The sequence below is a fragment of the Macrobrachium nipponense genome, chromosome 22 (assembly GCF_015104395.2).
Source record: "Macrobrachium nipponense isolate FS-2020 chromosome 22, ASM1510439v2, whole genome shotgun sequence".
NCBI lineage: Eukaryota > Metazoa > Arthropoda > Malacostraca > Decapoda > Palaemonidae > Macrobrachium > Macrobrachium nipponense.
In genome coordinates, this window is record NC_087213.1 from 55,328,600 (window position 1) to 55,347,865 (window position 19,266).

At 34.8% G+C, this 19,266-nt stretch overlaps 2 protein-coding genes across 6 annotated transcripts in view; both read right to left on the minus strand.

The window, feature by feature from the left end:
* LOC135198691 (E3 ubiquitin-protein ligase TRAIP-like) overlaps positions 1-19,266 on the minus strand; it is a gene marked incomplete at its 5' end in the record, with an annotated part of 425,152 nt that overhangs the window by 235,434 nt on the left and 170,452 nt on the right.
* LOC135198687 (myeloid leukemia factor-like) overlaps positions 208-19,266 on the minus strand; it is a 69,705-nt gene continuing 50,646 nt past the window's right edge. The window contains exons 3-7 of one of the 3 annotated variants that reach the window (XR_010310865.1): positions 11,598-11,684; positions 10,579-10,774; positions 10,036-10,180; positions 8,300-8,402; positions 208-2,887 (exon numbers count right to left, since the gene is read on the minus strand). Coding sequence is in view for 2 of the 3 variants with exons in the window: in XM_064226509.1 (XP_064082579.1) it covers positions 2,827-2,887; positions 8,355-8,402; positions 10,036-10,180; positions 10,579-10,774; positions 11,598-11,684 (537 nt within the window). In the remaining variant the exon portion in view is untranslated. The remainder of the gene's footprint in view (positions 2,888-8,299; positions 8,403-10,035; positions 10,181-10,578; positions 10,775-11,597; positions 11,685-19,266) is intronic. The other 2 variants (XM_064226509.1, XM_064226510.1) reach the window with 2 other exon arrangements.

Sequence of the window (19,266 nt, forward strand, 5' to 3'; positions counted from 1 at the left end):
GAAAAAATGAGATAAGCCAACAGCTTAAGACCCCGTTAGAAGAGAAAAAGCTGAAAGCTTAGGGATAAGTTGTGTAACTCTCTCTCTCTCATACAGTGATTCACTGTTATCCTTGTTTTTATTCAGCTGAGACTCACATAGATCTGTTATACACAACAGAGTAAACTAGAGTAAATGCACCCTACAGTGAATAATTAAAGCCACAAGAAAGTACGAACTTTTATTATGTACCACATACTATGATAAAAATTTGGCTTCAATGGTACTTCTTCATTTCCATTTAGTCTTACTATGGGTGCTGAGGGTTTTCATCAACAATAACAAAGCTGGCATTTAAATAAAGCATCAATGTTTGCTTCAACATTTTTATGTAAATTAATCAATGCACTTTCACATTTCCACTAATATACAACTTCATATATTGTACAAACATTATGAAATGTGTTTACTGTAGTATCTCAAATGTCTAAGTTGCTGCATGTAAGCAAGTTCTAACATACAAAGCAAGCACAAACCATTAACTATAAATAAAAGGTTCTCTTATGCAGATTTACTGCCTTCAATAAGTAAAGCCTGCTTAGCTTATGTTGGGTGTCAAGGAAATCGGTCTTGGGGCTTCTAAAAATAATTCATTAAGTTAATCATGAATTTGATGCTCTACTGTTGAATAAACTATTAAAAACACTTTTTCTAATGAAAATTTTGATACCAAAGTATTTTTTTCCTGTATTTCAGACAAGTATTCACAATTGTCTCATGAAACAATTTTCTACTAGACTGTCAAAATGAAATCTTGATGATGTTAACTAGTTATATCACTCACAGCTACATTCAAATTCATTGTCCATAATGCAGGTTCATAGAGCAAATATACTTGGCAAACTTATCTCAGTAAAATAACAGCAAGAGTGCACCAAAATGTCAAAACAAAGGCATATTTTATACAAATAAAAGAGAAAATAATCTCAACATGAAGGCTTCCTACCACTTAGTGACCATACAGCATAATTCATCAGAAAGTCTGCACTCACTATAAACAGCACGAACTCATCCAACCACTAATACAAGTAAGCTGCAGGTCATGGTAATTGCTGTGCTATGAATATTTAATGCAATTAAATACCTGACAACTGCCTCTCTTAGATGGCAAGTCTCTTGACTAACATCCAGAGGCACAAGGAACAGGTACCTACACTGCTACAAACCTAAAAGTAACCTATCTTTGGTGGGTGAAAAAGAACAAATTGCATTTCCACATTCTACTAAGCTTTAGTAAAGAGCATTTATGAGGTACTGAGCTGGTAATAATCTTTTTTTCACAAGGTAAAATAATATACTAATTGTACACAAAAGATATCAAGTTGGTAAAATCAAAGCTCAAAAAAAAGTCTTTTGCTAATGCACAACCATATGTATAATCTGGAAACAATCTCATAAAGAAACATTAGTCTTAAACCTTGGTTATGTAATGAACATTAAGTTAAGCACTGACCTCTAATAATTTGCAATACTGGGTCATTCAAATAATGTCGGTTCAACTTTTCACTTAAGCAGTATTATCAGAAGACAATAAGTCAGTACTACTACTGTTAAGGGCAATAATGTGAAACATTCAGTCCATGACTTCTAAAACTATAAATACTAACATACTGAGAAGACTGGCCAGGAATAAGGCAATCTGTACTAAGTTAAGGATATAATATTCATCTTAAACTACTGACAAGTGAAACATTGCTGCATGTATTTCCTTTTATGTCAGCATTAACCTTTGACAATTGTTAAAGGGCTACTCTGTTCTACGGTTCAATTTCTCTGGTGCAGATGGCAGTCTGTACTTCTCATGACGAGAGGCATTGTTATCAACCAACTTAAATTTGTGTGATTAAACTTTCAGATGTTCATTTTCATTGCTGTTTCTCACTAACAAGAATAAAAACCAGAAAACACATCTACGTATGGTATACAAAGTCTGGAATCTCGTAAGGTCTTATCAACTACTATATTAAAAGTAAATGTTCTCCCAAAGGAGCTACCAACTTTAACATCAAAATTAGTGCTTTGAATGACTACATATACCTGAAAAAAGAGATTAGTTTGAAATCCCAATGATAATTTAGCAAAATGCACTGATTGACCAACAAACTATTTTTATCCAATCCTTATAATATATACCTTGCCCTAAAAGGCTACAAACAAACCACTATATTACAGATATGTGCTTCACAGCAACTTTCCGTTCAGTAGAAAATGTTCGACTAATTTCAAATTCAAATACCTTACTAGAGTGCACTGTTCTTGTATATATTTACATTAATAAAGGGTGTTTGTACAAATTCCTCATATACAGTACATGCTTGTTATACAAGAGCTTGAACTCCCATTACTTTTCAAAATACAATCAATAAGGAACCTGCATAGCTCAAGATAAGTTTCATTCCAATCATAAGATCTGCATAGCTTATTAATTTCTTTCAATCCATTATACAGGATACCAGCTTAGCAAAAGGGTACAATTTAAAGACTACTTGTCAACTATCTAACTTGAACTATCATTCACTAAGGGTGGCATCTTGTTAAAACAACCTTTACACAAGAGGAAAACAATTAGTAACATTCCTTTCAGAGGATCAAATTGATCGTTGATGTTGAAAATTGATCCTCGATGTTGAAAACTGATCCTTGATGTTGACTCAATTCCACCATGATCCCAATCCTTTCCAAGGTGCACTTTTGGTGCTTTTATCAAAGATGGTTAAGAAAATTCACTACCTAAAAAAACTTCTAGTATCTTGGTCATGGAAAAGACTAACTGTTCTCAAAAGTGGTTTACACCTGCTTAAACCGCTGACGATGTTCCTCTCTCTTTTCGCGGCGCCTCTGGTCGTCACTGTAAAAGAATGAATACTTACATAAGAGCGCAGAGCAGATTAAATACACACGCATACAGTTCAGTATACAGGTATACTGTACATAGTACCTGACAAATAGAACAGTGCTTAAATCTCTGATAAAATTAATGGATTATTCAGACACAGCCATACCTTCTCTATGCCAGAGATTTTCTCATTTGCAACTCAAATAAAGCACCACTCTTCAGGGTACTGAACTGTTTATTGAGTCCTATGTTACCCTTAAGTTTCCCATAATTCCTACTGACATTTCTGCGAGCTTAATACTGCAATTCCAAGGATGAAAATCTTGTCTGCACACTGACTTCTTCCAGTAGTTATATTTTTAATGTTATAGTATAAAGCAGGTTGTGGAGTAACTTTCAACCTGATACTTTAGTACTTTATTGTGAATAAAGTGCTATGTCACAAAATGGGGGAAAAAATGAGAATCTTCCAAACTCAAAGGTTGGGAATAAGATGAACAACAACTCAACATAAAAAATTTTCACTTTACCTCTACAGTTAAGAATGTAAAATGAGTTCTCTCTAACCTCTGCCTGAACTTCTATAATTTCTAATCTTAACCTATTCCTCTTTCCATGATTTACTGGTCTCCGTATAGATCTTTGTTCATCTACTTCTTGGTCTACCACTTTCATGACCAAATGTTTACCATCCCTTCATATGACATGTCCAAAGCTATCTCCATCTCTCAAAGTTTTTATTTCTTTTTCCATTTACTTAATGTAACATCTCTGACTAATTCCTCATTCATAATTCAATCTTCCTACTATACTCCTGCCACAAATCTTGACATCTTAGTCACAAATTTTCAAAATACCCTGTAATTATCTCCATTGTTAGTGTCCACTTTCTGCTCCATACAGTCGTAGAGCTATTATGAATCTATTCATGATCATATACATATCATCAAATGGGTGTTTTACCACCGAAGAAACTTTATGGAAGTACTGCACTCCCTTCACTTTATCCTAAGTGGCTCATTCTATGTGGTACTCGAGGTTCTTTCGCCACATCCATTCAGCACCAGCTACATGGCTTTCTGACTTAAGATTTTTTACCCATAAAACATCCTCAGCACCGTTTTTACCTGACCTAGCTGTTTTAACTCACAGCACTGTGCAGGCTGTTGCTGCAAACAGCGTATTGTTTTCTAGTATCAGGTTTAATACTACTCAAGTTTGCTAGGAGTTTTTCCTTGACTGCAACTAAAATGAGGAATATTTTGCCTAGTGCAGTTGTGCAATCTTTTGATCTTCAAATATTTAAGCAAGGAGTAAATTCATTCCTGCTTTCTGCTGACATCTCTTGAATTTCACATGCTGTGTCAGTTAAATTTTCTATTCCATATTTATTCATTTATTGCCCTACTTGTCTCTCTTTGCAGGCTGGGTTCTCCTTGGACCCCTCTTGGGTTTATAGTTGACTTACTCTGTCTGTAGTTTTCAGCTGAAGATTCAAGGAAAGAAAGAAAAGCAGGTTCTCTTCCCAACTAAATGTCCAACTTCAGGCTAAAATCCTTGCCTCTTTCTTATGAACATCCCATTTGGGTCAGCCCTATGGAAGTCAAGAAATGAAGCGTACTGGTCTGGTTAAACTTCTTTTTAATGAAGGGGTTTCCTGTTTGATTCTTTCATTATCACCTTCTTTCAAGCCATTATTTTGGAGATTTGTTGTATCACTTTTATAAATGCCTTCATTACTTACCTTACCTGCTCTTCTTCAATTGGCTAATAATTGTTCTCTTCCATAAAGAAAGCCGTACCTCTGCATCTGCTTCAAAACCTCTATTTTAGACTAAGGCAGTCTCCGGGTTACGACGGGTTCGGCTTACGACGTTCCGAGGTTAAGGCGCTTTTCAATTATATTCATCAGAAATTATTTCCAGGGTTACGACGCCTACAATGCTCATCTGGCAGAAGAAATATGACACCAAAAATGCAAAATAATCAATATTTGAAGGTTTTTTTTATGAAAAATGCAATAAGAATGCAGTTTACATAGTTTTCAATGCACCCAAAGCATTAAAAGTAAGGTTTTCTTAGTATTTTTTATGATGTTACGGCTTACGACGATTTTCGGGTAACAACGCGTCTCAAGAACGGAACCCCCGTTGTAACCCGGGGACTGCCTGTAAGTATATAAGTTTTCCATAGGTTATTTGGGATGATATTATCACTAATGAAGGGGTTTTAATCGTCTAAACTTGAATAACCACCCAATGCAATTCCTTCTTACGGATACTCAAATGATTCATAGTTCATAATGAACCTTAACTTAAAATTAGCTAAGAGTAAGGTGAAAAACATTACTTACCTCAAAAAAAAAAAAAATGCATTAAACATCAAAATTAATGCTGTTCAAAAATGAAATGAAAGAAAAAATCCTTTCAATCTATTTTTTTCAGTGAAAAAGATGAAATGGGGAGGAAAGCTATCAATATTCCAAAACACATAAAACCTTATACCCAATGTTCTTCCTGTGCATGTACTAAGACAGGCTCTGTGTTGAAGAGAAGTAATCTTATATTACAAAGAGTTAAGAAAGTTGAGAAGTAGAAGTAAAACTATCACTCAATCCAAATACTTGACTACAAATGTTTTTCTTTAAAACTGAATACGATACATAATGCCACGTACTGAAAAAAGGGGGAAAAAAAAAAGACAGACCATAAAAAGACGTCTGGAGTATATATACAGCGATGATGATGATGAAGCAGTTCAGTATGCAAATGACAAAAACAGATGATTTATAAGCATCACAGAAGCTATACTCAAGATGTATTCGAAACCAACTACTGAGTCACTACAGGAAGGACCATCTGCTCACTGTCATGGAAGTAAAACCCTGGTAAACCACTATTATTACGCAATAAATAAACTCCTCTGAAGTCTACAGCTAACAGACACACACTTACCTTGAATTGAGAAAGAATTATTTAGTGCATAACCAAGAAAAAACTGCCAACCCTAAACAAGACTTTGGAATGGATAACACATTTGCAAGGCATACAGCAAGCAATTTCATAAATATCCAGTTGTTCATATCACACCCATCAAGTGGAGAAGAGCCTGTGTAATAATCCTGATATGCTATGTCAGGCAAATTCCGAAGTCTTGAAGTCCTTTGAATGGGCGTTTCTGTGAACACATTTCCTTTTTGGCTCTACATTATTGATGGGATCGTACGAATAATGTTAAAAGATACTAAATTTTGCTGATATACCACACTTCCACTAACCTCATAAGATAGAATTCAGTTACCTTTTTCTTAAGAGACAAGAGGAATACTGCATGTACCTGAAGAGTCAAAACATAACATACCACACCAAGCAACTTTTCCCACAGCATATATAGTATATTCATTCATAAAGCATATATAGTAGTCATTTTCTGAATGACCAAACTGTAGAATAATAAAAGTAAAGGAGTCCCTCTCATCCCAGGCACTTTGGTCCATTCTGCATGCATATTTTCAAGTTACAAGTAACCAATAGCTATTTAAATATGTACCGATGTGGACAAATGCCCACTCATATTTTCCATGTTCATTAATCAAATTTCATGGTCGCACTGGTCAAACTCTTATGGTGAAGTCCATTCATGCATACTGTCCAGTCTAATACATGTATCACATTCTGATACAAGATTAATACTAGTCTCTGAATATGAAATACTACCATGTCCCAAATCATGATAAGGAAGGCAAAGACCATGAACAGTAAACCTTGAAGACCCTTCCTGCTTTACAACATGATTACACAACATACGCTATTATCTAAATCAGATACCAAAAATGACTCTTCGCAGTAGACACATTCTACGACTTAAGTTAAAAAAAAAAGCAACAACACTCTCTTACAGCACCAGTGGCAAGCAAAGTCTAAGACAAACCAATAACTTAGGACATTACAAGTTGGTGGTTAACAGTTGCAGATGCTGTTAGAAATGTGAAACATGATCACCTTAAGTTAGCAAAGTATGAGAGATTAGCACATGGAGGATAATGGACAGGTCTGCCTAATTTTAAGCAACAGTGAACTCCACCTCAAATGATGAGTTAAACAGCTGATAACAGTACAGCAAATTTAATTAATAATACCCCTCTGTGTGTAGTGTGTTCTTCACTTATATATTTATTGAGTTCCAAAAGTATCTAACTTAATCATTTGAACACAATATTCAAACTTTTAAATTTATATGTTTACCACCCACTGATGCAATAATTAGCAATGAATTTATTCAATTAAAATCACATGCACTTTGCTAGATAGACTAAGTAAAATTTCATGAATAATAAAAAAGGTATACAAAATAATGCATCTAGAGGTAAACTTTATATTTAAAAACAATTATAATGTTTCCATTACTTCCCCAAAAAGGTTTTAAAAATTTGATGTTAAGTCTTTATCATTACTTTGCAAAAACATATGTTAAATACGCACACAACAATCAATCCTGATTATAAAAATACTCTAGCAATGCAACTTATTTTATAAGCAGCAATCAACAAAATGCTAAGCTGCATCAAAGAAAAACGTACAAAAATAACAAATTAAAAGGTTACCCATGGCTGGATTTAAAATATATCTGATGTTCATAATCATAAATATTATTATTATTAATCAATTCACAGATTATGTTTCACCAAATCACTGAGTCATTATCATTAACTTTATTTAAGAGCTGGTCTGAAGGTTCTGTTCTTAATACATTAACTGGATCTTTGGTGAATGGCAACTTTATACACTTTTCCCACAAAGGCTAAAAATGTTGAAGATGGCAAAATTACCTTCTGAGATTTGTTTCTGTCATCTGCTGTCAATGTTTGCTTAAGTCTAACTGTCACATTAACCATGCTTCACTGTCATTGTTCATCTGCGTTTTCTGTATTTCTGGACTGGGTCAAGTGAGTTATTCACCAAATACCCAAGGATCAAACAACTAAGACCAAGGCTTCTTCCAACATGGAAGTCACATTAAAATCAGAAATTTCAGTGGTCGCATGGCTTCGTCAATCTGAAGCCCAAACCAAACCCTAGACAATTATGCTGAGAAAATAAAAGATTGTGAGGCAGTTAATACCTGGCTTGTTTTATCCAGCAACATGAAAGAATATCTTGTAAGTGAGAAAGATTTTGACCATCAGTATAAACCATGTAAGGTGAATCCTTGTATTTTTTATGTTCTATCGGGAGTAAAATGGATGGAAATACTACAACCTTAGGTGAGCCAGATTAACTTGCAAGAGTGTACTTGGGTTTGGTTATATGACTTAAAAGAAGCTGCATTACTTAAGGTATTTTTGATTTTAGTAAAGTACATTATCTTGACCTTCTGAATGAACAAAGAAAATGCTTCTATTCAATTCCAGTATCCTCCACATACCATTCGAAGAAAAGAAAGGGCACCACCAGCAAATAACTGAGGTTTCTAGCTTTACCTGGGGCCAGCAGTGATGGAAAGCATAGGCCGAGAACGCCTTCTGTAACTGAAACAATACCACAATTGTATAAAGTATGGATTTTTCCTCTTAAAACAATAATAATAATAAAAGAGAACTCAAATTACTTAACAATTATAAAAAAAAATAATGTCAACTCCTCAAAAGTATCAAATTCTAAAATATAAACCAAAAAAATTAATCCCACTGGCTGTGAACAAACAAGTGCCAATGACTATATTTCATTAGGTGTACAAGAACATACATCACAACAGCACAGCATCAAGGAATTCACTATCCCAGTGATCACTATTAGTGAAGGTGTAGTCAATTTATAGAGTTTAATGGGACCCAAGAACATGATGAATCATTGGTGAGACACAGAAGGGGAAATCAAATGGAAGGACCTATTAGAAATTCCCAAACGAGAACTTGCTGCTCTTGCTTATGAATATGACTTGTTCATAAAACTAATCATCTTCATACCCCCCCAACCCAAAATAAAGACTAAATTCAGCTCTCCATATTGCCTATAAGGATTAAAATTAAATTAATTTAAACTCCTTGACCTTACAAATCACACCTGAACAGAAACCAGTATCCAAAATTTTTAACATCCAACTAATGCCTTACAACTCCCAAGAAATGTTGTATAGAAATTTGTCTTAAATTTACAGGTAATGTAATTAGTACAATAGAAAATGTCCCTGTTTTATTCACTCCTACACCTGCGTCGTCCACTATACATATACGTACAGCAAGCCTACATCTCTAATGAATACTAATTTTTGTAAAGGGGGAAGAAACAATGAATGAAGGTTAATATTGGAAAATCATAAAATTCCAATGCCAAGGTTACTGTTGTGTCAACATTCTTTAAAAACAGTTCACCTTAAATGCAAAGCATGGCAGACTTATATGATACATACTTGATTATTGTTAATTCTATGCCTGACAAGGAATACCAAAATTAATGAAGGCTACAATTTTGCAGATGATGCACCTACACAAAATTGCATCCGAGCTTACGAGCACCCCAGTACAGGGTAAATCCTACCTATTGTACACTAAAAATTAAAATGACTTGGTATAGAATTTCAACAAACAAATATACCGTGTCATTCCATCAGCTAAACAGGCTCACCTCTGCTCTGAAGCACCAGTAACTAATAAAGCGCCACATTTTGTATTCAAGTGAAAAAAACGGACACTCCGGCCGGCTACATAGAGATGTCTATCTAAGCATACCACCACTGTAATGTTATCTATATCAAACAGAACTTCCCACAAAGGCTGACAATAAGCTAAGCGGTAATGAATATCTCTTCATAACAGTAAAAACGACAGAATGATACTGAAAGGGTCATTTGAAATGGGCACCAATTTCTTCAAAACTCTCACAAATCCTAGATACAATGGTTCACATATAAATGAGAAAGAGGCCATTTTCTATACAGAATATATATAAATATAAGACAGTGCTCCATACTTGAGTTTATTTGAGAGAATACTCTGTGCATGTCAAAACAAACAAGTGGATCTTGATTAACTGTACAATACCAACACTAATGTACACCATACTTCTGGGGGAAAAAAGTATCTTCTGAATGAGCTACTGTTGACTTTTTTGTGTTATTGTGCATAAGTCCCAAATCCAATGGTGAATATTTTGTATATTTACCTGGAGGAGGTCAAAGCAGGCAAATTGGAAGAACGAGGTCGGTGTGATGATGCTGAAGGGCGGTGTCTGGGTCGGTAGTCAAGAGAACGTGAATCTCCGCCCTGAGTGTGACGGCGGAATTCTTTATCAAAGTCAGCTGCTTCCTCTGCCAGGTTGCAAAAAACCAACTTTTAGTAAATAATTCAGATGTAACACTTGTAAATTTCATGCTTTTTATACTCGATATTATAACAATACCATGAGCTACAATAAACTCTAATGATGAAACTTTATCACAAAAAAAAATTAATAAATAAAACCATCACCTCTACCTATACCCCTAAAACTTTTTCTGAGGTCACATACATACCATCACTACCTGAGCCCCTAACAGAGGGATGAAAGGGGCACACAAGTTTAAAAAATACACACCCAGCTAACAAATGCTCATGTTTTACCCAATGTGTTCACTGAGCCCACCTAGCCTATAAACACAGATACAAACAAAATTAGATCGGTCATACTTTAAGACAGTTTTGAGTTAAAAGATAGAAAAGGCCAAACCTTCTTCTAAGTTGACAAACTCCTGCCTCTCCTCCAAGTTCCCATCTTTATGTTCCCTTTCAATAATATGAGAACGCTCTCCAATGTGGTGACCAATGGCCATCTTGCGTAGACCAGAATGCCCGTCATGTACAGTACGCCGTGTTTCTCTTACACCTCCGGGGACTCCCCTGGAGGAAGTACTTGCATGATAAACCTGTGAAGTTAAAAAAGGATTATTGTAAAAAGTTATGACAAATATGCCACTCATATATAAATTTCATATAAGCAGAGGCCTGGTACTAGGTTAAAATTATGACAACTACAGATTCCTTGTATATAAGATTAATTTCAACAGTGAAAAAAAAAACACAGAACAGTAGAAGTTCAACATACTACACATATTGTACAACTTTAGCAGTCACTTCCAACCTAAGAGTTCTCAATGAGCCTTAATCAGTCACCACTTTTGCTGTATGCTTTTTTATAAGCGATCCTCCACTGTACCTATGTATTTCAATAAATTATAATGCTTGCCTACAATTATTGGCTTGTAAGGTTATCCTTTATAACAACAACAAAGAGATTCAAACAGACAATTCAGGCCAACAAAATGGCAATAACCCTTCAAGATTTTGGGAGGTCCCATAGTTTACCTCTAGCGAGTTGACTGACAAATTATGGAGACTGAAATCTTCTTCCTTTTAAGGCTTCAAGTGATTTTTCTATCTAAAACTGGTATTAGCTTCATTTTGAACATGTAAAATTTATTGTAGTAGCCTAATTTTTCAAGAAGGGAAAAATAAGGGAAACAAAGTCATGATGGTATCAAGTTCGCTGAAAATTATTGAGGATATATTCCATTTGACGTCATCAGAAACTTGGAGGGTTTCAATTTGTGAACCAGCAAAGAAAAAACTCATTCACTTTCAGGTTGAGCAGGTCACCCTTTCCTAAGAATTTCAAAGACTAGAGTGAGAAAATTAATGTGTGGTACACGTAACAGATCTATCAAGTCAGTAAAGTAAGAAAAAACTTACAGTGGGACGCCCATCTGGGCCCGTCGTCATCGTCATAACAGAGGAACTGCTGAAGGTGTGACATTCTCCCTGGCGTGCCATCTGATCCTGTAGATAGAAAATACCAGTGAAAATACCAACACGTACATATTTCTCCCTTTTAAAGGAAGCTAATAAAGCTCTCCCACACCATACTGCATCAACTTGTGCATGCACACACACACACGCACACACACACATATATATATATACACAGGCAGTCCCCGGGTTACGATGGGGGTTCCGTTCTTGAGACGCGTTGTAAGCCGAAAATCGTTGTAAGCTGGAACATCACCAAAAATCCTAAGCAAACCTTACTTTTAATACCCTGGGTGCATCCAAAACTATGTAAACTGCATTTGTATTGCATTTTGCATAAAAAAAACCTTCAAATATTGATTATTTTGCATTTTTGGTGTCATATTTCTTGTGCCAGATGAGAGTTGTAGGCGTCATAACCCTAGAAATATTTTCTGATGAATATAATTGAGAAGCGCCTTAACCTCGGAACGTTGTAAGCCGAACCCGTCGTAACTTGGGGACTACCTGTATATGTGTGTGTGTGTGTGTGTGTGTGTGTGTGTGTGTGTGTGTGTGTGTGTGTGTGTATTGTATATATATATATATATTATATATATATATATTATATATATATATATATATATATATATAAATATTATATATATATATATATTATATATTATATATATATCTATATAAATATATATAGATATATATATATATATATATATATATATATATATATATATATATATATTTAATATATATATACACGTATATGTGTTTTACACACTGCACCAGTTTACAAGGATGCATAATTAAATGCATGCAAACATACACTGCACGTATGTCTATATATATACTGCTTATATTTTATATATATATGTATATGTATATGTGTATATGTCTGTCTATGTATGTATGTATGTATGTATGTATGTTGTAAATGTATTTGTATGTATGTGTTGTTATATATATATATATATATATATATATTATATATATATATATATATATATATATATATATATTATAATTTAAATATAATTATATATTTATTATTTATTATAATCTATAAAAATACAATATATATTATATATATATATATATATATATATCTATAATACTATTATATATATATATATATATAAAAAATTATTTGTATATATAAACACAACACATCGTACAAATCCTAAATAAAACTATACAGTATTGACCACATCCAGTTTAACCTCCTTGCCCTAAATTTCAACACCTGCCCTCAAATCATTTACAACTACTATTAAAATCATCTCTAACAACTTGAACTCACTGGTGACAAGGCAGCAGTGAACCTGAAGACAAACGGTGAACAAGAAGTGCTAAACATCCTTCCTTTCCTGTGAAACAGCCTTTGCATAGAGTGTCAACCTTTCTCTGCAGTGGGACCCTTCTTCCTTCGGATGAATACCACATAAATTCGTTCAGTCACACATTTCTTTTCCTTCTATACAGTTTTTCAGACACTTGACGCTTTAATACCGATGCAATTTTCGAAATAATTATTGTTGCAAAATGTACATAGCTGTGAAAATATGGGACATGCTAAAAAAAAAAAAAAAAAAAAAAAAAAAAAAAAGATTCCATACACTGCACTTTCTGAACAATTTTACGCATGTTACACACAAAAGAACCTAAGTAGTTCAAGAATTTTCAGTGTCTCTGCGGTGATACTCAAACTTTAATGGGAACCATTCACTAAACTATAATTATCATTACATATAACTGCATTACTTTCACTGTCACTTGCCACATTGCTTTCTCATATGTAATGGCTGAGAAGCAAACTGTCTTAAGTATTCTGTATACAGGATAGATAGATAGATATATATATATATATCATATATATAGATATATATATATATATAATATATATATATATATATATATATATATATATATATATATATATATATATATAATATATATATATAGATATATTATATATATATATATCTATATATCTATATATCTATATATCTATATATCTATACATATATATATTATCTATCTATCTATCTATCTATCTATCTATCTATCTATATATATATATATATATATATTATATATATATATATATATATATATATATATATATATATATATACTATCTATATATATATATATATATATATATATATATCTATCTATATATATATCTATCTATATATATATCTATCTATATATCTATCTATATATATATATATATATATATATATATATATATATATATATATATCCTATATATATATATATATATTATATATATATATATATATTTCATTTAACTCCATCACTTTGTTTTCCTTCCATTCTGCACCATTTTTCTTTCAGTTAGAGTAAATTAAAAGTATCCGTTACAATATTGTATAATAGTTGTATGCTGTATATAACATCATCCTCCTTTCAAGGAATGCCTGATTTCAGTTCAATAGCATATGGAACTATTGAAAAAAGTCATGTAACTTTGTATTTTTTTCTGCACCTAGCTTCACTTAAATTAATTGGCATTGGAATTCTACTGCATACAATATTATATATATATATATATATATATATATATATATATATATATATATATATATATATTTATATGAATAACTTGATCTTTTAGTGTCAAGTTTGGACATTAAGCCTTATATATATATATAATATATATATATATATATATATATATATATAATATATATATATTATATATAGAAAATAACTTGATCTTGTAGTGTCAGTTTGGACATTAAGCCTTCTTTTGACTATGTTGTCCTCTGTAAAATCAGTTTGCCTCAGTAAAGGGTCCGAACAGGACCGAAAGTACTTGGCTATCTCGCTTTTTCATTTTTTTCCTTCGTGGCAAAAACCTTTATATATATATATATATATATATATATCTATATATATATATATATATATATATTATATATATATATATAATTTTCCCCTCTCCCCTTGGAAAATATACTGCAGGTGCCCATGTATTCAAAATAAATAAATAGGCGGTCTAAAATGTGTGTGTGAAAGTCAAAGTAGATATAACGAATTATGAAAAAAAGGGAAAACTGAAATTAACTTGGTAACAAAAATATTCTCTACAAAGACAGAAAACGGGAATTCCACGCTTAAAAAGAGAAAACGGATTTGACACTAAAAGGACGAAAACAAAACAAAAAACATTCCAACTCGATCGAGGAAAAGGAAGGACACACTGGTCACTGATCGCCAGCTTCCAATTGCGCTGACGTCAAGCAGCGAGGAAAGGAGGTCGGCGATGTCACCGAAGCCAAGAGAGGTAGGTGACAGATGTCCTTGTCCCCGAAGGAACAAGAAGTCAATCCGCATTCCGATGCGATTAGCGTCCATCGGATCAGAAAGAAGTTCTGTTGTTGTGACCAGACACATATACTTTGACTCTGGTTGTGACGATCGACGAAGACCCGCCCGAAGGTATATGGAGCAGTGGCTGGCAGGCGGGTTGTTTATTTGGAAACTTTCCACCTTTTGTTTTTATTTGCCTTATTTTTTCCCATTCTATGCCGATTGATTCGTTATTTACTACCAGTAAAATTCTTTTTTTTTATTCCAGTTCTGCAACAACACTCATTTTTCTATTTAAAAGATACTCTCTTCTGGTTTTTTCCTATTTCACGGCAATTATTCCATTTTTTCTACCCGTTCTTTTCTATTCGTAAAAGAATCTCTCCTCTGTTTTTTTTTTTTTTTTTTTTTTTTTTTTCAGTCTACAACGAATGTTTAACTCATTACTGATCCGTAATAATTGCTTTCTACAAGGACTGTTTCATTATTTTCTATCCGTACAAGTCTTTCTTCCAATTTTTTCAGTCTACAACTACTCTCATTCTTAATTTTATTTTATCAGAAAAACGTCCTCTCTCTCCTACTTTCTCAGTCTACAACTATCTCAAATCTACACGAGTTTCTTTATTTTTTTTTTTCATTGGTCGTGGAGCCACAGGTGGAAATATGACCAAAGATATTATTATACAATAATATGGGGAGTGACCTCGTCCTCCTAATCCCTGAATAAATGAAGACGCTGATGATCGATACCCTCTGTCATATCCGGCCCCACTCTCTCTCTCTCTCTCTCTCTCTCTCTCTCTCTCTCTCTCTCTCTCTCTCTCTCTCTCTCTCTCTCTCACCAGTGGGGGAAACGAGTTTCGTCACTGGGATTCGTGTGTTGTATACACGGAAAGTTTTTGTGTCTTAAGCGTACAAACGCTGAAAGGCACCGAATCGTAAATATAAAATAAGAAAGAGAGAGAGAGAGAGAGAGAGAGAGAGAGAGAGAGAGAGAGAGAGAGAGAGAGAGAGAAGTAGATTTCAGAAGCTGAAATGTATTCGCGATTTCAAATAAAGCATGCAGAGAGAGAGAGAGAGAGAGAGAGAGAGAGAGGAGAGAGAGAGAGAGAGAGAGAGAGGCGGGGGGGGGGCATTACTGCCCACTTCCATACACCCACACAGCACAAAAGTAAAAGTGGGAGCATTGCAATTCTTTATGCCGCAGCCAACGAAACCAGCTGGGTATCTTCTGGGAGGGATTGAACCTAATAAAAGTGAATAAACTGCGATCGACAAAGGAACTGGATTATAAAATTTAGGCCGGAGGCCAAGAGCTGGAACCTCCGGGGACCGTGTTTCTACGCTGAAAATAATGTTGTAACAATTGTTAGGAAAGGGTGGATAGTAGTAGCAAGATGGAATTGAGAAGATGTGAACGGAGGGCAGTACACACACACACACACACACACACACACACACACACACACACACCCAATGCCTACAGTGCACCGCCCAAAGGGACGCTGTAACAAAAATAATGCCTACAGCGCACCAGGTAACGTGCACTGACAGCACTAGCGCCCCCACCCCCCCCTACGGGAGAAATAATAATAAATGAGTTTGACTAGAAATAAAATTATCAGATTGGTGTATGAATTGAAATGGAATGACTATGATACTTTAAACAAATCTAACCAGATATACGTCAACCTTACATCATAAAACAAATAAAAAATAAGTAAATATCAAGAACAAAGAATTCCATAAGGAACCAAATAAAAAATGGATGTGAGATACCAAAAGGAAGCAAATTAGTTGAAAAATGGGAAAAAGATGATAGATAAAAGGAAGAAAGGGGGGGATAGAGAGAGAGAGAGAGAGAGAGAGAGAGAGAGAGAGAGAGAGAGAGAGAGAGGAGAGTGTATCAGCAGTTACAGAGAAATAAGTTAAAAACGTAGGTCTATTTCTATTTTTTTCTGTGAGAGAGAGAGAGAGAGAGAGAGACGAGAGAGAGAGAGAGAGAAGAGAGAGAGAGAGAGAGAGGGGGGGGGGGGGGGAGAGGGGGGGGGGGCCGTCAACAAACGTTTCCTTTCCCCGTCGCAAAATCACAGGGACAGCGACCACAAGTTATTAATAACTAAAAAAAAAAAAAAAAAAAAAAAAAAAAAAAAAAAAAAAAAAAAAAAAAAAAAAAAAACAAAAAAAAAAAAAAAAAAAAAAAAAAAAAAAAAAAAAAAAAAAAAAAAAAAAAAAAAAAAAAAACCCCACAGTACAACGAGTTTTGAAATGGGAGAAAGAAACCCAGTTACGAATGGGCACAAATATATTGACTAATAAATCTCTACAGTTTTTTTTTTTTTTTTTTTTTTTTGGGGGTTTTTTTTTTTTTTTTTTTTTTTGGGGGGGGGAGATCATTTCTAGTCCAATTTCTGTAAATGGTGAATCGAACAGAATCTCGAAATCTCTACGTATAGATGTGTAAATCTTTTTGTGCCCATTACGTAAGTGTAGATTGTTTCTCCATTTCAAGACTTGTGCTGATATGAGTACTTTTTTTAAAATTAGCAGTTAATAGTACATACAGTGCTTTAACTCTGCTGGAATAACAAGAAAGGGAAGACCACGGGCTGCATCATACACACCTTCACTGAAGACTCATCCGCAACGCGTCCAATCCCCGACAAATAAATACAGACACACAGAGCACAGTTCACTTCACATGAATATTCCCGTAGTTGAGAAAAATCAAGTGACCACCAGCTCTAGGTAACAAAATCAAGACATGTTTCAGACAAACAATCCCACTTCGAAACTCAATCCCACCTCGTTCAACAACCCCAACCCCCAACCCCGTTCCCACTTCCCTATGGCAGCTCCTTCCATAAAAACAGGGGCCCCAAAACCTATATAGACCACCTTTCCCTCAAACTAAAACTCGCTTCCATTTATTACTCAGCACTCTCCAACTAGGCTGAGTCTCACTACTATGAAGCTTTCTCTCCTACTGATGGGCACCGTAAGGTTCAAAGGGGTTGCAATCCTGCCTGTCACCCTCTTTCAATTCTACAACTAACCGCCAAAAGCAGTTTTTGTATCCTCACAGATAATCCAGCTACGGGCTGCTCTAGGAGCAAGAGCCCGTGCCAACACAAAGCTGGCTTAATCTTCAACAACAACAACCTATATAGGTAAGATATGGTGGCCTTTCCTGGTCGAAGGGTCCTCTTTCTCTTTTTCAGGCTGTGAGTCACACAGGCCTGGTGGTCACACACCATCTGGCCGGACCTTGCTAACCTTCCTATAGGAACAGGTCCCTGGTACTGGTACCTGTGTCACAGACTCCTTAGTTCACTAAAGCTGACAAGTACGTGTTCATCTATTTGAGAGAGAGAGAGAGAGAGAGAGAGAGAGAGAGAGAGAGAGAGAGAGAGAGAGAGAGAGAGAGAGAGTTCACTATAGTTGACAGGTATGCGTCCATCTATTATATATATTTATATCACTATCGTTGATAGGTATGCGTCCAACTATCTGAGAGAGAGAGAGAGAGAGAGAGAGAGAGAGAGAGAGAGAGAGAGAGAGAGAGAGAGAGAGAGAATCTGCTAAACACATGAGAGAAATATGAAGAGAAGAAATCAACAAAAAAACAAGACTAAAGGAGTGACAATTTAAATTAAGAACCCCTCTCTCTCTCTCTCTCTCTCTCTCTCTCTCTCTCTCTCTCTCTCTCTCTCTCTCTAGACGAGTTCCAGGATCTCCCGCCAGACGTGACGCCATGGGTCACTTAAGGGATCCCAAGCAAGGTCGAAATTCGAAATAAGACCCAACAAAGCCTCGACGAGGTAAACTGCTGAAATCAGCGCCAGGCATCGAAGAGATAACATTCTGTAATCGATTACAGAATTAGCATCAAACGTTAAAGGCCTCGCCGAGGTAACCTGCTGGAAAAAAAAGGTAACAATTCACATAATGCTAATGCCTCGATGAGGTAACACGCCGAAAAATGGAAAACAATTCGCACTAATGCTAATGTCTCGATGAGGTAACTGCGAGGCAAATCCTTTGCACTCACGCAACATGTATAAGCTAGAAATAAGGATATAATAAACAGACTAATGGGTCAGCGATGTCATTCAGGGGCAAATTAAAAATCAATGAAAGCTTAATCCTTGACGAACTGCAAGAGAGAGAGAGAGAGAGAGAGAGAGAGAGAGAGAGAGAAAGGGGGTGGGGGGACTCGTAAATCTAAGAGCGTAAACTAATTACGGTTTTAACAGGTGGTCTAATCAATGTTGCT